The 26,277-nt window shown below is 40.8% G+C and overlaps 1 protein-coding gene across 1 annotated transcript in view; it reads left to right on the forward strand.

Moving 5' to 3' along the window:
• The window catches only part of lamc3 (laminin, gamma 3), an 82,558-nt gene extending 58,292 nt beyond the window's left edge, over nt 1-24,266 (forward strand). Inside the window, exons 13-28 of the mRNA XM_072454568.1 lie at nt 11,570-11,758; nt 11,894-12,139; nt 12,673-12,826; nt 12,917-13,059; nt 13,200-13,378; nt 14,876-15,056; nt 16,251-16,513; nt 17,765-17,841; nt 18,121-18,255; nt 20,449-20,668; nt 21,331-21,483; nt 22,168-22,270; nt 22,379-22,581; nt 22,666-22,806; nt 22,874-22,973; nt 23,616-24,266. Of these exons, the coding sequence (XP_072310669.1) occupies nt 11,570-11,758; nt 11,894-12,139; nt 12,673-12,826; nt 12,917-13,059; nt 13,200-13,378; nt 14,876-15,056; nt 16,251-16,513; nt 17,765-17,841; nt 18,121-18,255; nt 20,449-20,668; nt 21,331-21,483; nt 22,168-22,270; nt 22,379-22,581; nt 22,666-22,806; nt 22,874-22,973; nt 23,616-23,878 (2,750 nt within the window). The 3' untranslated portion in view covers nt 23,879-24,266. The remainder of the gene's footprint in view (nt 1-11,569; nt 11,759-11,893; nt 12,140-12,672; nt 12,827-12,916; nt 13,060-13,199; nt 13,379-14,875; nt 15,057-16,250; nt 16,514-17,764; nt 17,842-18,120; nt 18,256-20,448; nt 20,669-21,330; nt 21,484-22,167; nt 22,271-22,378; nt 22,582-22,665; nt 22,807-22,873; nt 22,974-23,615) is intronic.
• Nucleotides 24,267-26,277: the final 2,011 nt, after the last annotated feature.

Below are 26,277 nucleotides of genomic sequence, written 5' to 3' on the forward strand. Positions count from 1 at the left end.
AACAAAACAGTGCACCACAAACCAAAACGCGGGAACCACCACCAGGGGAATCCACCACGGTGTCAGACCATCAGCCCCTATAACACAGAAACATGTATTAAAAGTGGTACATAATTTGAGTCCAGTGTAGGCACGGCAAAGGGATATGCAGGTAGAGCAGCAGAAAAATGTCTATATCGCGCCCATGCGCGTTAGCGCGACACACCCAGCGCAGAGCTGGTACAGACCACGGGAGAGCACAATCGGGCAGCGTGGGGGCACAATCAAGCGCCGGCCTGCGCCGTCAGTCCGACCAGGAGGATGTTAGTCTGCGCAAAGCGGGTTACTCCGAGCACAGCGGCAGCGGCCAAGCGGCAGCGGCAGCAGAGCGGAACGGCAGCGGCAACGCGGAGCGGCAGCAAAGCGGCAGCTCACTTCGGAGCGCGACTTAGAGCTCCGATGAGGGAGAGGCGAGAGCGAACAGCTGCGTCAAAGCCTAAGCTTGCGGTAGTGCGTGACCAGCATCTGTTGTTACAGGTGACTGTCCGTGCTGCCGTGAGGCGCTGGAGGAACGCGGAAGTGTGACGCCGGTGGGCGGGCACAATGCGAGAGGCCAGAGGGGGCGTAACAATCAGGGGGAGGCATTTTTATGAATGGCGACCGGCATGAATGGCCAATGAGAACGCGGGCTCAGATCTAAGGGCGGCCCAAAATGCGATATGGCCACATCCACTCCCCCAATCTGCATCGGCGCCCCGCCGATGGCCTAAAACAGCCTAACAGCTGGCACTTGTGGAAGGAGCCGGGGACTCTGACTCCCCTTGAGGCTGCTGACTCACCGGTCTTGGGAGATGATGGAGGTTCTGATGTTTGCCAGCTGTTGGCTTGTGGACCTACGCACGGACCGCTCAGTTGGACGAGTCATGGTGGTAGTGACTGTCACAAACTGGGGCTGGTCGGCAAAGGAATCAGGTGGAACCAAAATGGGTCCAGCAGCATCTGGGGAAGAGCACCATATTGCCCCAGAGGGTGGTTCAAGTGCTGCAGCCAGCCGAGATGGTGTTACCTCTGTAACGGGCGGTAAAGCCTGCGGAAGCAGAAACAAATCGCCCTCGTGGGACGACCCCTCTTCAGGGTTTCGCACCGTGGGCTCCACTGGAGGGACTGATGCTGGAGCGAGATCTGGAACCTCACTCTGGATCAGGCACTTCAACAGGGAGCGGTGCACCCTCTTGATTTTAGTCGGTTGTCCAACTGGGGCAACTGTGTACACAGTTCCACCCTCATGTGGAACTTGCACAACCACATGTTTAGTGGGGCACCACTGGTCTTGAATTTTCTGGCGGCCTCTCACACCGTAGTCCCGGAGCAACACGAGCTGGCCCTCATTAAGGGGTAACTCCTGGACATGTCGGTCGTGGGTTGCCTTTCTACGGGCAGCAGCTAAACGCAGTTTCTCTCTTGCCCCATCGAAAGCCATTTGCAGACGGGCCTGGTGCTCCTTAACCCACTCGTGTACAGTCCCGCCAAGTGGGTCCTGTACCTGTCCCAGCAAGAAGTCGATAGGGAGCCGCGGTTCCTGCCCAAACATCAAAAAGAATGGAGACTCCCCAGTCGACTGATGTGGGGTGGTGTTATAGGCAAAGAGCACCTGTGGCAAGCAAGCGCTCCAGTCCCTCTTACGGGACACAGGCAGAGCACGTAGCAAGTTGTGCAGCGTCCGATTGAAGCGCTCACACTGCCCATTACCAGCAGGGTGGTAAGGAGTAGTGCGCGACTTCACAATCCCATACAGGCTGCACAACTGCTGGATCAGTTGGCTCTCAAAATTACGGCCCTGGTCAGAGTGGATGCGGGCCGGAACCCCAAACTTGCCAAACCACTCCGTTACCAGAACCTGTGCAACCGTACTGGCACGTTGGTCGCGGGTTGGCACCGCCATTGTGTACTTGCTGAAGACATCAGTCATCACAAGAACATTTTCTAGGCCAGCTGCGGTTGGCTCCAACAGCGTAAAATCAATAGCCACAATTTCATTTGGTCTTGAAGAGAGTAGGTGGCCCATGAAGGCATGTGCCGCATGATCATTGTTCTTTGCGAACTGACACCTCTCACAAGCCTGGCACCACTGGGTGACCTCCTGGGACATACCTGGCCAATAACAGCGGGGGCGAAGCAGAGCCAATGTCCTCTCCACGCCTTGATGCCCATGGTCTTGATGGACCTGATTGAGGACCTCCCGAACCAAGGCCCTAGGCAGGACGAGTTGGCAAACTGCCCCACCACCGTCGGAGCGGAACACCTGCCTGTACAACAAACCGCCCAGCTCCACCAGATGGTCCCACTGACTCACCAGAACTGAGGCCGGCTGCGAGAGGACACGCCGCTCTTCACGAGTGGGCCGGCGCTGTTCTACCCAGAAAGTCAGGACCTCCTGAATGACTGGGTCAGCCTGCTGGAGTGTATAAAGAGCAGCAGGGGAATGGTGGGGGAAGACTGTTACTACATACTGAGTTGCCACCGTCTGTACCCCCTGCAAGGCTTGCTGTAATGGCTGCGGTAGAGAGGTACTTGCTGCTACCCCGGACTCGTCCCTGGGTGAGGGCCATGGCTGACGGGACAAGGCATCAGCATTCCGGTTCGACTTACCCGATCGATACTTCAGTTCAAAATCAAACAACGCCAACTGGGCTGCCCAACGCTGCTCAACAGCACCCAGTTTAGCAGACGCGAGATAGCTCAGGGGGTTATTGTCTGTATAGACCACGCACTTGTGGCCCAACAGATACTCTCTGAACTTCTCCGTCAATGCCCATTTAAGAGCCAATAGCTCCAGTTTCATGGAGCTATAATTGGACATATTCCGCTCTGTAAGTCGGAGTCCTCTGCTAGCATATGCGATGGGTCTGACTTTCCCTTCCTGCTCCTGGGAGAGAACTGCGCCTAAGCCCACATGGCTGGCGTCTACTTCCAGGATAAAGGGAAGAGAAAAATCTGCATATGCCAGCACTGGGGCAGACGTGAGTTTGGCCTTCAAGGTCTCGAAGCTCTGCTGGCACTCCTCAGTCCAAGGGACTGCAGCACGCCGAGAGGTTCTCCTCCCCAACCGACTCCCGGTCAGCTCGGCCACTCTGCGATGTAAGGGAGCGGCCAGTTTAGCAAAGCCGTCGACAAAACGTCGGTAGTAGCTTGCAAACCCCAAGAAGGAGCGCAGGTCAGAAACCGTAGATGGGACAGGCCAGTTTGCTACTACGTCAATTTTGCCGGGATCAGTGGCCACTCCCTGGTCAGAAATCACGTGCCCCAAATAGTGCACCTCCCGCTGGAAGAACCGGCACTTGCTCTGCTTTGCCTTGAGCCCTTCCTTCTGCAACCTCCCAAGCACCACCTCCAGCCTCTCCAGGTGTTGCCTTACCGTAGATGAAAAAACCACAATATCATCCAGGTAGAGGAGGAGAGACTGGCACTGCTGGTCACCAAAAATGCGTTGCATAAGTCGTTGGAAGGTGCTGGGAGCATTGCAGAGCCCAAAAGGCATGCGATTCCACTCAAACAGACCAAAAGGTGTACAGAACGCCGTCTTGTGCCGATCGCCCTCTGCGACAGGGACCTGATTGTACCCGCTGGCCAGATCCAAAGTGGAAAACCAGCGGGCCCCCGTCAAAGCGTCGAGCGACTCTTCGATACGTGGGAGTCTTTATGTTCAGTTGGCGATAGTCAACACATAGACGAAGGCTGCCGTCCTTCTTTCTTCTTATGTCGGCATGAATGGCCAATGAGAACGCGGGCTCAGATCTAAGGGCGGCCCAAAAGGCGATATGGCCACACAAGCATTAAGTGGAAAGTGTCTTTAGTTTCAGGTTTACACTTTGTGACGGCTGTTTTAAAATGATATTCGGTAGAAGTTTTTATGACCACTGAGAGGTGAAGTGTACAGTACATTCTACAGTTTTGTTTATCATATTTTTTATTGTGTAGTGTGCACCAGTTGGCTCTAAGGCTACAAGAATAATCATAATCTAACTTGAATGTTCACAGTCATTTAACTTTATCTATAAGGGCTGCAAGATATTGGACAAAATTGCAATATGCGATACAGCTACTGCGATATCGATATTATTGCACCATTTTAACACAATTTACTCAATAATTTCAGGTATATTGAAAATATATATACATGTCTGGATTTATTAGTCAAATTGTGTCAAAATGAAAACTTTACGAAGACAAAGTCAAGACTAATCAAGGTTAATTCAGGCCTTAACAAATGGAAAATAAAATGAAAATAAAATCTGGATTGTTTTACGTTTTCTTTTTAAACCAGTCTATTTCTGTCAGATAGGGGCCCTTGTTTCAATATCAACTATTGTGTTAGCAAATATTGCAATATATTTTGCAGCAGCAGTATATACCTTTAAAAACTAGTACAATTATTGTGTTATTCTAGCTGCTCAAATTTCAGTTAATCTTCCTGGACATAGAATTATCATCATATCCAAAACATCTCCAGCTACTGCATATGGTTCATTTTCTGCATTCGTATTATTTTACAGTAAGTATAGAAAGTCCCCTACTTCTCATTGTAAAGTCAATAAGAACACATTTTAGTTGCCTCTTTCTACTTTTCAAAATAAAAGTAAAGCAGGTTTATGTCCCTTGTACACTTGTATTTTTTTAGTCACGTGTATAGTTCTGTTTGTAGGTTTACATAAAACACGCCACCTTCTACTTTAGTCCCCTTCTGCATAACTCACGACATGAGCCACATCTGCGGGCCCACGCTGCCAGCATATCTGTGTTAAATTAGAGAGCATCAAACAGTCCCGCCAGCAAATTCAGCCCTGCTCGTGCCCCTGAGGCCCTTCGAGCTGCACTCCAAATTTTTCTTTCTGTCTGGGCTGCACTATTTCAGTTTTGTTTTCATTTGGCTTGTTCATTAAGGCTGGGTGTTCACATGCATTAGTAAATAGGTTGCCTTGGCCCAGAGCCTTTTTAATGTTCCACTGGGCTGAAGATGGAAGTCAAGCCTTCTGGAAAAACATCTTGAAAAGCAGTGCATATGACATCGCATTCACTGTGTGTCTTTACGCTGCAACTGTTGCCCTATTTATTTCTGTGCCTGTCCCGCTGTGGTTGAGGTACTGCTGGTGGTCGTCTTTTGGGGTTCCTATTTATTTTGAGGGTCAGACTTTACTTTATAGTACAGTAACAGCATTGTGAAAACATAATAATAGTGTTGGGAGTTGGTAAATATCTACTGATACATGCATTTTACAAACCTGTCTTCATATTGTTACCAAGAAAATACTAACCAGTTTTACTGTTTACAGTCTTAGGAACTAGATTAAAGGACACCTATTAGGTAAATGAGTTTTAGGGGCTTTTAACCATATTAAGATTGTTTCCTCTTTTCATGAAACCACTTGCAGTTGTATATAGAGTGATTCATGCACATTTGAGTATTTTTATTTTCCTGTGGACAAGACAAGACAGTCCCTGTGTTCACCGCTCCCGTGTGAAGTTCTCTGATATTTCCTTACTTTGTTCTGCAGTTTTATTTTCTGAAAAGGATTTTTCAGTTTTGACAGAAATGAAAAAACTTTTGAGTTTGGGTTTTAAGTACAGGTTTAGAGTTTAGGAACTAATGGGAGATACAACAAATCAATAATTAAAAACTTACTTATTCCTTACCCGAGTTTTATTTATTTCCACCCCATGCCATATTACATTATTAGTACCAGTTAGAGCAGTTTATGTGACTTGGCCGGGTCCTCACTCTGATCTAAATTGAAACAATATGTTTATGTCTATTTGGATGTATTTATTTGAGTTGGCTTTGTACACACGTTTGTTTGGACAACCTTTGGTCATTCTCTTTTCAGCCAGACCTCCCAGAACACAGACGAGATTATCTGGGATTCAGGAAATGCTCTTGTTATTGAACTGGGGAAGAATATAATAATAACAAGCTCTGATTCTTGTCTATGGAACTTTTGAATCTTTATAAAGTAAAAACTGAAAAACAATGATGATGCCAATTTTAGCAAGGATTACTTTATGCAGATGAGAGCAGAATGATTCACAATCAAACAGATGTGAGAGAGCTGTGTCCATGCCCTTGCAGTTATCACTTATTGATGTATTCCAACATCCTCCATTTCTCAACAAGAGGTGTGTGTTAATGAAGTGCATTTGACATGGAGGCGTTGTAGACTCTACAACACGAGATGTGAAGGTAGAACAAAGTGTTTGTGATACTGCTCTCTACAGAAATATATTATTCTAAAGGGACACGGAGGAGATTTACACCGGGCTGGAGTGATTTGTATCTGCAAAGATATGAGTGGCTGCAATAGGATTGGAGAAGGTGCGTAGCTGTCAACACCTAAATCAAGTGGAAGTATAATTACTATATATAAAGTGCAGTTAGCGGTGAGTCTGACTGCACTATCAATTAAAATATTACATTTGACAGTCTAATAGATAAATAAAATTAGCACCTTAATGACCCTGGTGAACCCCTATGACCCTATGATGGGAATTTAGTATTTGGATATTGTGTATGCTTTTATTGGTCAAAACTTGCCATTTCTAATAGATGAATGTTAGTTGGTAAATGTAAGTGAAAGTAACGCATGCTTTGCTGGGCGTGCCGTGGTTAACCCTTGTGCTGAGTCTGGATGACCCAACTCTCTCCCTTTCAAAAAAGTATCAACACAGTTTCAAGCCTTATTTTGATGCCAAACATGTGGGAAATATTTCAGCTAACATCGTTTAGCATCTTGCATGTCTAATGTATATTTATTAAAAAGGTAATTTTTTTAAAAGACTACAGTAGAAAAAGCTTCAGTTGTAGTCATCTGGACTCAGTTTGCAAAAATAGACGTTTCGACTCTCATCCAAGAGTCATTGTCAATAACAGAATTTAGGTCGAGAACTCCGATATTAATACTGTTCTGTGGTAAGACCCGCCCATTGGGAGGAGCCTTCCTGAAGTAGAAAGAGTTGTTTGTTTCAACAGAAACTCCCCCCTTGTATCTACCGAGCTAGCCTATTCAGAATCTTAATGGGCTATTAGAATCCTCTTTGTCTTTGTGAGATCCTGGCTCAACCACCCTGAGTACCTGATTAGCATCTGAATGTCCTCTACCTTTCCAGGGGTTCAGTAACCCATTATAAATAACAGGAAGATTAAACCTTAGCCCTCCATTTCTGTTTAAAGAAGGTCTTTCTTTTTTAACAAAAATAGCTTCCTTAACTCCTCTTTCAAACCATCTTTTCTCCCTGCTTAAAACCTTCACCTCACCGTCTTCAAACGAGTGATTAGAGGCTTCAAGATGGAGATGCACGGCACTCTGTGGTCCTGAACTAGTATTTCTTCTGTGCTGATAAAGCCTCTTGTGTAGAGGCTGTTTCGTCTCACCTATGTAATGTTCTTTACAACTTTCTTCACTGCATTGGATCGAATAAACTACATTGCTCTGTTTTTGAGTCGGCAACTTGTCCTTTGGGTGAACCAGTTTTTGTCTTAAACTGACTCAAAAACAGAGCAATGTAGTTTATTCGATCCAATGCAGTGAAGAAAGCTGTAAAGAACGTTACATAGGTGAGACGAAACAGCCTCTACACAAGAGGCTTTATCAGCACAGAAGAAATACTAGTTCAGGACCACAGAGCGCCGTGCATCTCCACCTTGAAGCCTCTAATCACTCGTTTGAAGACGGTGATGTGAAGGTTTTAAGCAGGGAGAAAAGATGGTTTGAAAGAGGAGTTAAGGAAGCTATTTTTGTTAAAAAAGAAAGACCTTCTTTAAACAGAAATGGAGGGCTAAGGTTTAATCTTCCTGTTATTTATAATGGGTTACTGAACCCCTGGAAAGGTAGAGGACATTCAGATGCTAATCAGGTACTCAGGGTGGTTGAGCCAGGGTCTCACAAAGAGGATTCTAATAGCCCATTAAGATTCTGAATAGGCTAGCTCGGTAGATACAAGGGGGGAGTTTCTGTTGAAACAAACAACTCTTTCTACTTCAGGAAGGCTCCTCCCAATGGGCGGGTCTTACCACAGAACAGTATTAATATCGGAGTTCTCGACCTAAATTCTGTTATTGACAATGACTCTTGGATGAGAGTCGAAACGTCTATTTTTGCAAACTGAGTCCAGATGACTACAACTGAAGCTTTTTCTACTATGGAACACGCCTCGACGAATGAGGGATTACACCGACATATTTAAAAGACTACATTTTTTCATTTGTTTAATTGTTGCAATCTTCACATTCTGTCCTGTTCCTGAACTCCCTGTTTCCCCGATAGATGTCCGTATGATGTACTGCAACACATGCAGGGTATTTTGTATATGACGTTACATTTGTGCTCTGGTTCTATTTTGTCTTTTGGGTGTGCAAGTAGTTTTGATATTGAATATTGATGTGAAATACAGTGTGTTGTAGACAATTGAATAAATAATTGGTCTTTTATATATATATATATACATATATATATTTACATATATATATATAATATATACAGTAGTAGTATGATAAAGTATGAGAGAAAAGTAATATTCCTGTAAGTAAAACGTAATCTGAATATTCTATGTAAATTCTATGTAAATATACTTTCATCTGAGTAGATTTCTGTGTGTGCGTGTGGTTTTTTTTCTTCTTCCTATGCATAATATGACTTTGTCAGCTTAAAATGGAACAATCGAGTTCAGCAGAGAGGGGCGCTGGGGTGTAGTCCTCCATAAGAAATAAGACAGAAGATTGAGATTTGTCACAGAGAGGCTCCGCAGAGATCGCACTTCATTAGGGGGCAAATGAATGGTCATTGATTCAATGATAAGACGATACTGTGGGGATGTTACAGTATATGTTGTAACCTAATGACTCTGATGAGCCCCGCCGTGAGGGGAAAGTCATATGAAAAGCCAGCACCCCGGAACATTCATTCATTGAGCCACAGTTTGTGATGCATGCCGTTAGCTTTTCTCTGCTGCAGCCGATGGAATGATAATAGTGTCGGGGTGGTCCTCTGTGGCTCCTCTGCCTCATATCGCACTCAGTCATCTTCACACACGGTAAAGTGAGCACATTTCAGCGAACATTAAATTTGGCACGGCTCATCGAGGATCGACACCACGCACCATCAGGGTCATTGTGAAATCCTGAAAAGATTCACTTCTTTATTCCCAAGATGATCATTACAACTTAAATACACCACTGAATAGACTTGTGTTTAATCACAAATTCGCCCCCTGACTTACCAACTGATGTGGTAAAGAATGGGTCAAACAATGTGCCTCTAAAAGTCAAAGTTCCCTGATTCCCTGGTAATTGTATAAATAGTATAAGTATAAATGCTGGGACTGTACTGTACTGTAGAGCTTTTAACTAGATGTTGTATACTTAATTAATTAATCAAGTTCATTTCATTTGATTGAGTAATCCTGTATTGTGCTGCATTTACAAAATAATCTATGTTTTTTAAATATTTATTATTTTTAAAAAGATCAGACTCCAGATTCTAAAAATGTCATGAAGCCATTTTTTCAATAATAAAAACATATAAATGAACATTTGCTGGTTGTTAAAGACTTTTGAACAGGAATTCAATGAACCTGTTTCTAATATGGTTTTAGCTTAATTTTGTAATTTATAATTATCATAATCTAAAATAAAACCACGTAAATTAAGTAAATAACTGAGAGAAAAAAAGCAAAATTGTTTTTCTTTAAATAATGCCAGTATCACAATCCTCCCACATTTACATTTTTAATCCATCATTCAACCGTCAATAATTGTCCATCTTAAGGGTTTTCTGATTAGTTTTGTATTGTTCATTCCTTTTTAGATACTATACGTATTGAGTTGAAGCTTTATTTAGTTTTTGGTTGCAATGACCCCATAACTTAAGGCGAGAATTTGCTTTAGTCTGATACGCTGCGCTGTGAGCTGACTTCCTAATGCAATGGCAAAGAGCCTCTTGCTGAATCACACTGTAGGCTATGAGGGGCGTAATGGAGAATTTTAATGAGAACTCTGTAAAATTGCACGCCCTAGGATTATTTGCACTGGACTGGAAACGTGTCGGTGTTCTCTTAAAAACCTCCTCTATCGTTTTGACAGTCATTTGAGAAAATAAAGAATAAAAAGAACTTTAAATTATTTGTAAATTCTGTATTGTCGGAAATGGATTGTGAATATACAGGGGTAAAAGATCGTTGCGGCACTGAATACTAATTAATAGCGCAAAGCTCTACAAAAGCATTTATTATTTTGTAACAGTCTAAAATGCATAAATTCTGATTCAGATTTAATGAATGTCTGCTCTTTGTGACTCGCGCTAAGCTTCTCAGTCATACATTAGCTCACACAATTATGTTTTTCACTGGGTTTTTGCTGTTCAGTTATTGCCCTTCGCATGTGGTTTAAGCTTTAGTCAGTCAGTTATTAAATTACCGTAAATGCCTCCACAATATTTGACGTCAACTTGTTTGTTTTTAAGCTGCAGAACACATTTGAGTGTCCCCGTGTATGTGTATGTGGAAATAGCTTAAGCTTTTTACTTAAATGTCCTTCTCTGCAGTCCTTTATAGAAAATACCTTTTAGTTTTTGTTGACGTGCATGGTCTTTATGGGCAGCATTATTATGTTATCCAGCGCTGGCCGCTAAACTGAATTCAAATTATCTGTTTTGGCGAGCAACGAAAGTGATTGGGATTTGGTGGATGAAAACACTTAACTCTCGCTGCTATTTCACAACATATCAATCCTTTCAAGTTAAGCACGGGTTGAGAAAATAACAGTTTGTTTTTAGGACTTCATAGAAATGGTAATCTTTTACACATGGGAAAGGAAATACTTTAGACCACATTTTTGCTTCCATATTTCCCAGAACAATTATACCCGGGGTGATTCTAGTTGTCTCGTGCTCTCTGTGGTGGGCTGTATGCGATGATTCCTTATTCCAGTCTAGCCCTTGAGGTCTACAAAGATAGAGAAGACATGGACACAGAGACACAGCGCCCTCTGGTGGAGCTGAGGAAAGCACCAGCTAAACCAGTCATACAGTCATGGTCTTTACAGAAGCAGTGTTGTACAGTGTTCATTATGCTGGTGCACCTTCTGTTTTGGATTCAGTCCAAGTCAGTGTGACAAGAAAAGCACGCAGAAACCCTCAACGTTTGCAGGCTGACAATACTTGCTTTGTTGTGGTTTATAAACTTCAATAGAAAAACAAAAGATAGTCAATCATTTATGAAACCACAGATTATGAAAATTCAATCAATTCATTTCTGCTGCTATAAAGAGTCTAAGACAGTGGTTTATTGTCCTCCACTACAATGAATAATGCAATGTAAGAGGAGGCAGTCAATGGTAAGAACCCTATTGTTCACCATTAACAACTACAAAGCTTTTTTTTTAACGGATCTGAGTCATAATTTCATATAGTTCACATTAAGTAAACAATAACCAGGCATCAAATAAGTGGAGAGACTTCTGCAATGTTGCTTTACTACTCTTTCAGGGCTTGAGTAACACTTTGGACATGTCAGATCTAATTACGATATATTTGCTGTGTTTCAGGTGTGTGTGACTGCATTGATTTCACCATGGGCCCGACCTGTGAGCTGTGCCTGGATGGTTACTACGGCAACGCTCTGATTGGCACTCCTGGCGAATGTCATCCTTGCCCTTGCCCAGACCACACCAGCTGTGCTCAAATTGCAGGGACGGGACAGGTGGTCTGCACCAACTGCCCTGCAGGACAGACAGGTGAGGCAAGCACCGGCAATGTCAAATTATTATGATGGCTCTCCACTGTGATGTTATACACTGAAGGAGAAAACATATTTAATGAAAGCTGTTTTTATTACATTATGGAAAGTATTCAACTCTGCATTCACGTAGGAACACGCTGCCAGATGTGTGAAGATGGTTACCATGGTGACCCCCTTGGACAGTCTGGACACGTTCGACCCTGCGTCAGATGCGAGTGTAACGATAATGTAGACATCAATGCATTAGGCATTTGTGACCACATCACAGGAAGATGCCTCAAATGTCTTGGACACACAGAGGGGGACCACTGCGAGCGATGTCAGCAAGGTTTCTACGGTGACGCGCTAAATCAAACCGTTGTTAAAAAGTGCAGACGTAAGTAAATATGCCAGTCAATGAGAAATCTTCAGATTGTGACTCACAAATGTGATTAAGTATTAAACTGGAGAACACAAATGTCATCACAAGAAACACAGAGGAATCTGTGTGACAAGTCTCAGCTCAGCTATTATGTTAATGTATGTCTTTCAAATAGTCATCACAGAGATTTCAGAAATCTTTGTGTTCAGAACTCCATGACAATGTTGTATGCCAGATTTTGTGATTTCTAGTATAAAAACGTCTAAGCCTTTGCTGTATATTTGACAGCATCTATTAAAAATATCCTAATAGGCTTGGGTAATTAATTCACAAGTTACAGCATGCATGATTCATAAGGCTCACAAGCTGAGAAGAGCCACAAATTACAGCCATTATTAAATGCCTAAAATCATAAATTTGTCAAATTAAAAGTAAACCATACCTCTTTACCTATAATTATAATCTTGTTTTGGTGACAGCCTTTTCTCAGGGACAAGTAATTTGTGATCTCTGATTCCGTAATAATTAGGCGGCATCAATGTCTCTAGCCTGCAGGTGCAATCCTGGTGGTACGTTTGGACTCGCTAATGAATGCCACCCAGAGACGGGAGACTGTCTCTGCCTCAGTCACGTGATCGGACGTGACTGCAGCTCCTGTGAAGTGGGATTCTTCAACATACAGCCAGGTTTGGGATGTGAAAGGTAAACATCCACATTATAAGCAAATGTGCTAAATAAAAGCATCAAACAGGTATGTAAACTTTGAAACTGTTTTTTCTCTCCTTTTCTTAGATGTCAGTGTAATCCAATTGGCTCGTCGTCATCTGCATGTCATCCAGTCACGGGCCAGTGTGTGTGCAGAGCGGGAGTGGAGGGGAGGCTGTGTGAGACTTGCCGCTTTGGTTTTTTTGGATTCTCCTCACGCGGCTGCAGAGGTACAGAACGGCTTGAAGAATCACTACTGCACTAGGATCTATAGCGACTAATCCTTTAATGCATCGTCTAATACAAAATACACAAACAACTACTTACTTGTTTTCCCATGACCCGACCTGCTGCCCTCTCCTCTCTGCAGCTTGTAACTGTGACCCAATGGGCTCGGTGTCCATGCAGTGTCATGGCAACGGCACCTGCCACTGTCGACCGGGATTTGTGGGATACAAGTGTGACAAATGTGAAATGAATTACTTCCAAAACCGGGTTACACACCAGTGTGAAGAATGCCCTGTTTGCTATGGTCTGGTCAAAAAACAGGTAAGACAAGGATTCTGCAGTAGGATAACCAAAGTAACATACAGTTGCTTTTTTCTTTTTTAAGTATGTGACTTATCTGGGTGCATATCTTCAAAACAACATTCACAATATTATCTAAATGTCTATATACTGTCGACCAATACTTGTAAAACATGCATTGAAGAGTTACCTCTTCACAAATCTGATCCGTATCTTGGCCTGGTCACGTTTAAAATGAATGCCATACTGTGGGACATTACAAGGCAAAGCAATGAAATCCTTTTGTAGACAAACAGGTGGTGGACCCTCCAACAGAAAAGTCACACAATTCACCCTCAAAGTGAAGGTATTTCCAGAAACTTTCAGTGAACAGATGCAGTGTTTCTCCTGGCTATAGTTCATTTTGGGGCTTGGTAGGAATTAGCTGCATTTTCTAAAGTTCTTTCCTATTTCTGCACCTACGCACCACCTATAAATGAGCTTCAGTGTCTTGTTACAAACTATAGCCCATATTGCTCTTTTAAGCTGATTGCTGGAAAACAGTATCTGCACATGAGATAAGAAAGACATTTGGCCTAATGATCTCCTGTGCTGCGCTTCTGTCCCTTCAGATTTGTTGCCGACTCAGTGCGCTCGTTTTCCACCTATGCATTTGCCTTCCGAATCTAATATCATGGACATATTCTATCTTTGGCCCTCACTAAAGCTTCACTGTTCTTTTTACCTGGCAGAACAGAAGCTCTGGTTTCCACAGTGAAAGCAATTCAGTCTACATCCAAGACTTGTCTGCTGTGAACACCTGCTATTACTCTCACTGTCCACCGCCTCCCTCCGCTCTTCTCTTATGCGGCTCACATTTTCTCTTCGCCTCGCATACAAGAAGCAGAAAGACTAACAAGCATAGTACCACAAAGGTGCAAATCTGTCATAAAAAGACACAATTTTGAAACCTGGATTAAAAAAACGCATACAAATGTTATGCTGTATAGTTCTGAGTCCAAGGCGTTTCTTATAAAAGAGGATTTGAACATTATGAGTCACAGATGAGGACGTTACATCTACAAAACTGGACCCAGAGAGGACGTGCACTAGCTCATTACACCATGTTATTTCAGGTGCAGTGCATTTTCTGTTCGATAGCGATGACATGATTTTTTTTTTTTAGAGGTGTGGAGCCAGGGTCAACAAATTGTCAGGGAAGGACACAAGTGTGTTTGCATGTTCAGACAAGATTTGTTTTTTATTTTTTTAAGTCTAATCGTGTGGGTGAGCGTGGTTGTGAAAAAGCCCATTCTTCCCTTATCCTGTCATTGATATTCATTTATTCATTGCTTTTTGTAGAAATACTACATTTTGATGTTATGGTGTACCAAACATCTGTCTTATCTCAATCCTGGTGTCTGAATGAATACACACACATTTTGATAGATGTATTTCTTGTGGTTGCAGCCTTTTTATATTTGGGTCGAGCATTTATATTGTGGCGGTGAGAGTGATAAATCTGGTTGCTTTTTACAGGCAGAAAAGCTGCAGACTCAACTGCAGGATTTGGAGAAGCTGCTGGCTCAGTTTGATTGCAAAAGTAGATCTGGGAGACAGCCTCACCTGCTCAAGTATCACAGAACTAGGCTTTATGGACATGAGCACCAAGGGGAGGATACTCTTCCCAACGCTCTGGAGGATTTCTTTGCATTCCAAGGTACAGATAACTGTCACTCTTTCAATTAATGACACTGGAAACACACAAAAGAGACATTCTATTATGAAAGGACACATAGCATGTCTTCCTTGTGACTCATAATTGTGAAAACAGAAAGGATTGAGATGGACAATAGGAAAACAAAATTATTTTCAAATTGATCAGATACCATTTTGGTGACTGGTTGCACATTTTCTAAACTCAGGTGATTGTTTTATTCAGGATTGTTATTATCTTCCCAAAGTCCTCTTAGGAAGGTGTGGTGATAAACCAATAACACGTTATGCACATGTGGAGCCCGAGCTAGTCTATGTTGCATAATCGCAATAATCTACAGTCTCATCTGGAGTTAATATTGCTCGACAAGTATCAAATTACACAATGCATAATATATGGGCTGCCTTACAAGCTTTAGGCAAGTAGTTATACTCTTAAGCCTAGTATTTTTCTGCAAGGCAATAAAACATCATATAATGACTTGAATTGTATGAATTTTAGCACCTCTTGGCATTTTCTTCCCCATAAAAACATATATTTGATCCGGAGGCGGCAAGACAAATATTCCCCCAATACTTTAACACAATGCTAATATATTCTCATTATCTTTGTGACCAAAGGGGCTCACAGGCTCAGCCACGCACACCAAATGGAGACAAATCAGGACAATATAGCCCCAGCCACCATGTGTCCAACTTTATTCATTTCCCAATCCTTATTATGATCATAGCTGTATTTGTGTTATGTTGAAAATTAAGTGACAGAATAGACCAACTCCCCAATGTTGCTGTGTTGTAAAATAAGGAATTAATGAGTCATATAGTATAATGACTGTGTGGGCTTGCTGTTGAACACATTTCACCTACTCAAAACTCACAAAGACAATGTCAGGGTGAAACAAAATATGGTGACAACCATCCCAACATATTGTTGAAATGTCTTTGAATTTACTCTACTGCCACTCAGTTTGCACACAAAACCGGATAAAAAGAAAATCCATTTGGCACAAACATCTGGACATGTTAATTGACAACCAAAAAGCACAACAAAAAAGATAGACTTCATGTCTGGCTTCCCACGGCGAATTAAAGAGATGTTTTCCGAAAGCAACCACAAAGCAAGACGAATGAGCAAAGTGAAATAAACCATGAATGAGTTGGTGTGAATTTATATGCTATGTGTTCATTGTTCTCACAGAAGCTCGGGAGGACTTCATAAAACAATTTTCCTCACTGGAAGCGTCCACGGCTACGCTCTCCGCCCAGTTACATGGCATTACAGCGACTCTGAACTGCACCGACACCACAGGTCTGACCGAGGAGGAGGAAGAAGGAGAGAAGGAGAAGAAAGAGGAGAAAGGACAAAGAGCTGTTATGTGTCAAACATTCACAAGTACGGTGGTCATGGTCACAGCGTCACAGGGGCGACTGAAGCAGGCGACGCTCGACATGGACGACATGGTGAGTCAATCAAAGACATGGAAAAAGACGCTGAGGTAATTGTATTTTTTTCATCCGTGTTTTGCTAGTCTTCAATATCCCAACACGTTCCAACTTATTTATTTTCACTGTGACATCTCTAGCAGGGTGTAAGCGTGGTGTGATGCCCTCTGCGCACTCTAGAGCAGCTTGTATGATCATTGATTTCTTGTCCTCATTTGGACTGCTGCAGTTTAATCCTCTTCACAGAGCTCCTCAGTATAGATCCACATAGGCCCCCAAAGCGAAACAATATCGCTGCATCACACCACACGCTGCTTCTGAGAAATTGTCTTCATAAAAAAAGTGTTTGATGGACATTTGAATTAACAACTTGTTCTTTCCTTACTAAAAGGCCTTTTTTGTTGTCTTTTTGGGACATTGTTATTGAATTTATTGCCACTTTTTGGCAGAATTAGAGAGGTGATGGTGCACATTTTTTGGAACTACATCTGCATTTAGTGTGTGTGTTCACATAGCTTCCAAGCCCTTATCACTTAAGCCTGGAGCTGCAGCAATTTTATTCCATATTAATAAACATAGCGGCACACCAAAATGTTATGCAGCTCTCTTGTTTATCCCATTATTATTATTATTTTATTATTTGCATGTTTTGCTATTAAATGTCACCTGGGGAAACATTCTGTATGCAAAACATTTAAACTTAATTGGGAGTAAACTAACGGCAGATATAAATTGGGTGTATTTTCTCTTCACTTCACCTCTGAAATGTGTTGATGCGTACAGTATATTTGAGTTAAAGCCCATTTATACCGTATTTTAAATTGGCTTGTCATTAAATGGAGCCATTTGTGCAAAAGAGTGCAGAAACATTGAACATTATTTGCTGGCCACTTTTTATGCACACGTTGCAGCTCTTTATTATGTGCCAATGCTTGATGATGAAACTGCTATCATGTGGATTATTTATTTGCCAGAAATTGCCAGACTATAACATCAATTTCTTATACTGTATAATGATGAAGATTGATTGTAAAATGAATATTACAATATAGGTCTCCGTAGATCACCAGATGCACTTTATTTATGTAGCACATTTTATAACAAACTGTTCTGAAAAGGACGGCACAGAGACAGAGAACAATAAACACACAACAAACTGAATTCATTTAATCTTACTTGCCCTGAAACAATAAAATAATATAAAACCATATAAAAGCAACAACAAAAAACATAGAATGCATTATGGTTTTCTGTGTGTGTGTGTTTTAGGTCATTCCTTTTGAGATGCCGTCAGGCCCCAACAAGTGGAACATTATGGTCAATGATTCACACTGGCTTATGAAAAGGTATAGCATATCTCGTTAATTATTTAAAAGTGGGCAATTATATAGAAGTAATTCCTTGGCCATTACCTCAATTTCCTGGAATTGGCTACACCTGACATTTATTTTGCAGCCGGGACAACCAACAGTATCCCTCTGGGAATGTTGCTCTATGATGTGGTATTTAGAGAGGGCTGGACTGGCTAAAGGAAGCTGTCAGTGCCTGAATCTGTCCCATCCATCCCTCCTCAGGCTGTTTAACGACTCTTGTTCAACCGACTTCAAATTTGTCTTGTCTTGCAGTCACAACGAGGCAGCAGACCACATTGAGGCCATTGCTAGCAGCACGCTACAAGCCTCAAAGCAGGCCTTCACTCTCTTGATGGATCTCCTAATGGACAACTCCACCGAGGAGTACATCAGGAACCTAACCAGGCAGTGAGCACTAAGCACGCCGACACTCGCACAAGCATTACCCAGCATAAATAAACAACAGGGAAATCATGCTCTCACAATAGCTTCAGAAAATAGTGCCAATATTCAACACCAAAGACGTGATTGTTGTCGGTTGAAAGAACATGTATCCAGGCGATATTTTCACACTGCTTCAGAATTTTGCTAAATGTGCCATAAGATGAACCACAAAAGACCAGAATATATACTATATCCTTGTGAGGAGATTACTCTAGACTTTTTTTTAGGTCACTTTTAATAGTTTTAATTTGGGACACGCATTGTTGTGAAGTAATTAAATATGTATACTGAAAATGCATATTCAGAATAATAATCAAGATTAACTATATTCTGGTACATTTCTCTTTCATTTGGTGCTGTTCAGAAGTTTCTTTCTTAAAATCACTGTGTAAGAAAAATAGAAAACACTGCTTTTGTGCATTTACAATGTATCCTTCAACTATGTTTTTAATCAGTATTCAGAACGCACAGTATTTTGTAATTGGACTATGTAACAAAATGCAAAATACAATTTAATGTAGATATTCAATATTCTGTAATTGAATATATTTTAAAGCAACACAGCTCCCAACACATTTGATGTTATTCTCTATATTCTAATTTGTTCTATATTCTAAAATGTCAAATAATAAGTCAAACTAATCTCTGCTAGAGTTATATAGAGTTTTATGAAGGCTCCTGCCGCCTGAAAACCTCTAAACCTGGAACATGAAGCTAACCTATTGCCAAATTCTTTCGTGCTCTATGACTCCCTGGATTATTGTTCCTAGTCTGTATATTTTGAACAAAGTACACGCATCGCTGTACAACAGTTCAAGGTTCCATTTTTCACAAGGAGCTTTATTGCATCTCAGTGTTCAGGAATAAGACGTTTAGCCACAGGGGAATAGCTTCTCTTTCCACTGTAAGCCTATTGCTTTCCTGGCTTTTCTGCACTCCTACTGCAACCTCTAGCGTGAGATTGCTGTGAGGATTATCTCAAATGCAAGACAGAATGATGCAAAATGCCCTCCAGTGGCCATGATGAGAAGAAAAATTGAGAAACTCAAAATTGATTACCCCTCCTCCTCCTCGCGCCACCATCACTAACAGCACTCTGTTTTGGTCTAGGACATTTGAGCTAATCTCAAGTCTTTATTTTGTGCTTATTATACAATGTAACTCAAGTTATTAGTGCTAAAATGCGTGGTATAAAATTGAATTACATACATTCTTATTGCTATACATTATTACCAAGAAGATCAATGGAATTTTATTGGCATGATGCAAAACTAGTGGCACAGCTGATTAACACACGACAAAGTCAGGAATAGACCAGGCTTTGGAAAACTCCCTCCAGACAACTTATTTTGTCGATTGTGGTCTGGGATGTATTTCAAACAGATGCTACTAAGACCTTTGGTTTAGTGTTTATAGCAGTAATATTAGTGTATTTTATGAGTAGATATCTTCACTTTCTGGATTTTGCTGAATAGTTTGTGATAAGATGCAGTGACAAAGACGTGTTTAGGGTAAATGTGGGGTTCAAATTATTATTGTTCCAATGAATTATCCCCGGTTTTGGGCTTGAGCATGTAGTTGCTACATCAGGCTCCAGCCGCCCAATAATACATTTTCTGTGTAAGGTGGTGCCTTTGCCCAAGTGATTTACTTAACTTCTGTAGCCTCTGCTGCCCAGGGACAAGTTAATGCAAATCAACACTTACGACCACAAATCACACAACTCTTGAAGCATCTTGCCCAATGACACAACAATTCTAGCCTATAACCTACATAATGATGTCACTCACAAGGATGTAAAGCTTAAATGAAGGTAAGAAAACCTTTATTTACCCCACAATAGGGAAATTCCAGTGTTACAACATACAGTTTAAGTGCAGCCAGGAAGGGGAAAAAAGCTTGAAAATAAGAGGAAATAGTACAACCATCAGCTGGCTCTCACCTTTGAAGTCTTTTTAGATGGAAATATAGAGGTCTATATGCCACTGTGGAACTTGATCGATATGCACAGATCTTTTTTGGGAAAGGGCTAAATAATTCTGACTGCTGTATGCCCTTAAATCATTGACTCACAAGCGCTTTATTTAATAATTGACCAATCTTGAAATCAAATATAATAAGGCTGCCACTGGAGACAAATTACTGAACTCTGTGCAGAATAACCCAAATGCAACAATGGAAGGAAGCTCTAGAGGTGCAGGTGAATGAGACTGCAGCCGCACAGAGAGCCATGGAGGACGAGGCTGCCGACTGGAGCTCTGCCCTGAAGAACATCACATCATCCTTACATCATCTGCCATCAACATCCGTCAACACATCAGCAGAGCCAGGCCAGACATCACTCAACCAAACCCTTCAAAACAACCAAACAACAGTGGTCAGTGTTGACTTCACTAAGACTACAGCACACTTTGTAGACAATTTTAGGAAATACATCTTTAAAAACTGTACACACTCTAGAACCAGTATCTCTCCATCCCTTTCTAATCATCCAATGAATCCACAATTATTATTAGGTATATCATTAACCCATGACGCTGAATAATTCATATCTGATTCATCACATGTCTATTATTTCAGTGTACTCTAGATGCCTAACTTTGTGCCCCAAAAATGGAATAATGGGTTATGTTTTATAGACATCCAGTGGTACTCCGTCTAAGGCTTTTATGTCCACTCAATTTCTTGTGACAGCTAAAAGGAGTAGCTCTCTGTCATTTTGGTTTTGTAAAAGCTTTCCAGGGCAAAAGGTTTGAAGACCCTGCTCCAGAGAATTTATTTCTTCACTACTAAATACACAACTATGAAATAAGTTTGAATACTGTATATGAAGTGTAATAATAATAGATCATTGCAGGATCAGAGTTAGCGTTTGTTTGATTTGGCACTATGTTACACTACATTATAATTTCTCCCTAGACGGTTACCAAAATGTGTATGGATCCGTTATTATTCAAGCATAAGAATTGTATACATCTGTCTTTGATTGTCAGCATAACATTGACTGCATCGGTTGTAACAATATAAATTTGCTTTTAGCTGGACTTAGAGAAAATGGTAAAAGATATGGACTTTCACATTGAGACAACAGACAGCCACATCAGAGAGATCCGGACCAAGATGGAAGCACAAACACAGGCTGCAAATGAGAAGTTAGCGATGGGCGACAAGGTGGATCAATCCATCTATGAGGTATGTTTACCAAGCTCACCAAGGCATGTCTATATATCATTGAATTGTACAAACCTTGGATCCTTTGCCATTTAATGTGCAGTTTTGTTTTTTTTTATGTTATTTTATATGTTAGATTATAAAAAAGGTTGTGCATATTCATCAAACATATTCTTTGATGGGCAAAAAACGAGCCTCTTTGTCATTTAACAGCTGTAAATACGAGTGTTACAATTGTTATTATTATTTTTTATTAAGAGTTTAAGAGTTTTTTTATAAGAATGTTTTTTATAAGTTTTCTTTTCTTTTTTTTTTCATCATTATTTACTTCTGTACCTACTTTGTGTTGCAACACTGAAATGTCCCCATTGTGGTACAAATAAAGGCTTATCTTATCTTATTTAATACATGTGAGAAGATGTCAGAATGGGTGGAAATTCCGCTTATTATGTACAACTAAATTACAGCAACAAAATTGTGTGGTGATACAGTCACTCATGTGTCTGTAAAATAGCTTTTTCTGTGTTCCAAATAAGGATGTCAGATTAAAAACTGGACTATGCAGTTCAATCCTGAAAAGGATGGCTAATTTAACTCAAACATGGGCCCGCCTTATTATGACAAGTGATCCTTTCATAAAACATTCTGTCCTTTTTTTAATTTATGTTTTACAATAACCACTTTTTCCCTCTCCTCATTCTCTAGATGCAAGCTCAGGCACAAGAGGCGAAGATTACAGCGCTGTCATCTGTGGTGTCAGGCAAAGAGGTGGAATCAGAGGCAATTGCCTTGCACCGAAGACTGGAATGTGAGTCTTTGCCTTCTTGAAAATCTTGTACATTTGAATATTTCTTGTAAAATTGAACTGTCAAGTGCAAAGACAAACCGTCCAATTTGTTTGTTCTACCATTTCCAGACATGGTGAAGGAATGGCCCCGACAGCAGCTCCAAACCAAAGCGGTTTTGAAGAAAGAAAGACCACTGAGAGAGAAGGTTCTGGCTGAGGTGAAAAGAAAGGTAGCACAGGTGGAAGTGATGGTAAAACCTGCACTAAAGAACTCCAGTGACGCTGCCAATATCTCTGACACTGCCGAACAAATTGCACAGTCTGCCGCTAAGGTAGTATGGCTTTCTGTTTTTGCAGCTTTAGGCTCATTATTTTTAGTGAATAGTTTTTCAGGTACAACTTCCATCTGTGCACAGGAAACTAAAAGCCTTCTAAGTCAAGCCAAGCATACAAGGACTGCATCCGCTCTCCTCAGCTCCCATATAGATTCAGCAGTGCACAGGCTGACTGAGCAGGAGATATTAAGCCATCAGAACAATTCCCATCTATTCACTGAGGTACATATGACATAATCCTTGAATATTGAGCTTTTGTTTTTAGATTAAGCACTTTCTATTTTGCCAGCCTGAAGTGTCGCTGAAAAACGTAAAGGAGGACATGAAGTTGGCCAAGATCCAGTTAGAGGCCTATTCCGCCACACTAACTGAACTAATCAGCAAAATTGGTATGTTTTTTTCTCAACCAGATCATTTTCAATATGGCTTCCTTTTAGTCTTGCATGCCTAAGATTATCATAAATCTTCATTATTTCTCAAATGTCATATCACTAAAGAGTTCTTTGCTCTTTAATGGCTCATTTAACATGGAAAGATTTCCCACTCTTTTATTCCCATAGTAAAGTAAGAATAACTGCCGTTCACAGAGACCTTTGCTTTGGAATTTAAAAGTACTGTGATAAATTAGATTTTACTGCCTGACCTAAACATTAAAGTCATTGTCCGTAATGGGGTAATGCATTGTATAATTTGAGAAATTAATAAGGAAGGGAGAGTCTTGCATGTCTTGGCCATTTTCTTTAAGATTACACAAGGGATTAGAGAAAAGTAATTGGAAACAAGAAATCAAATTAAAGTATTTAACTGTGTTGATATGTGTATTTTTTAATTGAATCACAAAACAAACACATGAAAACATGAATAATCCGTTTGAAATACATTTTCAAATATAACAATAATAGACAGAGTAAACATTAAAAAGATGTGTCCAAATAAGTGTACTGAAATGTTCTTGTTACATTTTGACAATAACACCCAACACACTTTACTGAATAGAACCATTTTGACTGTTTTTCTGTTTCTGCATGGAGATGGAAGCATTCCCCTGGAGCGTTTTGACCGCATTTTGAACAATACAGCGCAGCGACTGAGCATGCTCCGCGGGAGTGTGGAGAACCCAGCACTGACGCTAAAGATCCAGAAGTTGAATTCAGCAGCTAAGGAGCAACAAACTCGCCTGACCCTCATCGAGCAGGACATACATGAGATCACCGTGGAGAGAGACAGTCTGAAGGACATAGCCTTGAACTTACCCCAGTCCTGCCCACAAATCTCAGAGGCAGGAAAGGTCTAACTGCAACTGATGACAGCTGTATTGAATCACTTCTGCCTCACAATCCGCCACTTCCCCTGCACATTTATAGACATTTCTGTATATTTTCACTCCAAAAATGAGCCTATGATTAAAATGAGCCAAAATTAGGGCAAACATGGTGAGTAAGAAGCGACAGAATATGGACAAAACCAACAAAATATTTTCAAAAAAGAAAATTAAAGAGGTTCCAGACAGCACAACAAAGAAAAGGTCAGAATACTTCAGCACAATTCTTTATAATTTGGTAAATAAGAACCTCTTAATAAACACTAACAAGCATGTATTTGAAAATGTTTGTGTTAACAAAATGAGCCATTGCCTATTTAGGAGCAGCTGATATTTACTGTGAATTAAACACACACTTGTGGCAATGTTGGCCTTTTTAGGATTGGAATATGTAGTATATATATTGTGTTTATTATTGAAACATTAAAAAACTACATTCAACTTGAGTCTGTTTTGGTCCTACTTTAAACACACTAGTTTTACCTGAACCGAACTGACTCCTTGACGAAATCTTATTCTTGCACCTACCAGTAACTTTTGCACAAACTGTTATGTTTAAGTGCCACATCAAAACATCCGAGATCCCCCTCTTTGTCACAGGAAAGAGTTGTTCATGAACTCAGATAGGCACATTCATTTTCACTTTGTTTCATCAGCCAGGCTCAATTCCATGTTATTTTTCACCATTGTCACATCATGGTCCACCAGTATATTTGCCATTTGTATGTGTTTGTTTATTTTATATTTTATATTTTATCAGTATGTTTAACTTTTTAAAATATATAAAGTTGTTCTATGTTTATAAAATGTCTGTATTTGTGGATAGACTCTAGAGTGAGTTGATTTTATTGGGAAATATAATTAAAATTGAGCCCTGACATGGTGGTTAGATGCGTGTGAATATTTACTATCAGAGCCCTGCTGTTGGTAACTAAACATGAGTTTGAGGTCTCAAAAGCTGATGCTGCAGTGTGCACAGAGCTGCATATATCACACGCTGGCTGTCTCTCTGTCTGTGATTTGTTGCTGCTCAGGGGCTTGTACTCTCAGTGTTTATAGCCAATATTGCCAGGTTACCAGTTCAAGCATCAGCGCTGCTCGTACTCCAGTCATTTGTCAAATGTTGCAGACAAGAAAAACTGCTCTCCGATCTTGACGATGTGACTGAAGCTTCAGAGTTATGCATATCTGCCCCAACAGTCTATAAACGTGTCTTTGTGCAGAGCAAAGGCGGAGATCGACATAAGTGGTCTTTTCACAGCTTACATTTTGGTTGGTGGCTTTTACACAGGATTTCTATGAGGCAATAGTAGAATGTGGTCCTTTTACATGGAGATTTCTAAGGTGGATTATCTTAGCTCAGCATGTACAATCCAATGTATTATTGGCTATGACACTTTTAAATTAAGCTTACATTTCAGAGAATTCCAATGCCCAAAGAGATCAGTTCATAAAAATAGCACATTACTAACTTCTTCAAACAGATTATTTTCATTTGGGGTGTGAAAGTAAAGTTGGCAGCTGTGCGATGTATAATGTATCATTTGCAGCGTAATCAGATTTTTTTAAAGTTCAATTGTCTCACCATGTAACTAATTAATTCATATGCCAGACTAGTGTGTTCAAGTACGTCTTGCATCACCGATCTTTAGCTCAACTTCACATTATGGACTTACATTATAAGAGAATTTGTAATAACGGGGCTTTTTGCAGACTTTGCCTCTGAGTGAGAATATTGTATGTTTTGTTAAAATACATTATTAAAGAGCAGCAAAAAAAGGAGATGTGTTTCAAATTCTGGCCCTACTCAACACTGACCTTAGTTTCTCAAAAATAAAAATGTCAACAATAATCACAGTGATCGGCCCTCGAGTTACATATAACTAAAACCTGAAATCTCCAGCAATGTTCCTGACATTGATAAGTCGAAACAGACGTAGCAGCTCAGAAGGGGCTTCATATTAAGGAGAAGACATTACTTCCCCATAAAGCATGACGCCACTGTTTATTGCTTACACACAGTTTTACCGAGACTATAAAAGCAATTGTGTTCACAAACATAATATCTGTTATTTTCAGTTTTTTGACATGCTGTTGTTGAACCACAAAATGAAATCTTCAAGAGGGATATAGCCTTTGTACTATTTAAAATTGAGCAATAGTTTAATTTGTGCTGCTCACAACTTTTGGGGAAATATTGTGTTTTGCATAGAGGACTACACTTTCACTCTTCATGGAAAACATGATGAAAAGCATGATCTTATACCTGACACCTGTCTCCTTCTGCCCCCTCCTGTTTTTCAGGTGCACCCTTGAAAACCATGTCAGATTACCCAAATGGGGAGGGTGCTGAATTATTAATGGATGCAATG

The sequence above is a fragment of the Eucyclogobius newberryi genome, unplaced genomic scaffold (assembly GCF_026437365.1).
Source record: "Eucyclogobius newberryi isolate DKJ021-1_F unplaced genomic scaffold, fEucNew1.0.hap1 SCAF_2, whole genome shotgun sequence".
NCBI classification, from domain to species: domain Eukaryota; kingdom Metazoa; phylum Chordata; class Actinopteri; order Gobiiformes; family Gobiidae; genus Eucyclogobius; species Eucyclogobius newberryi.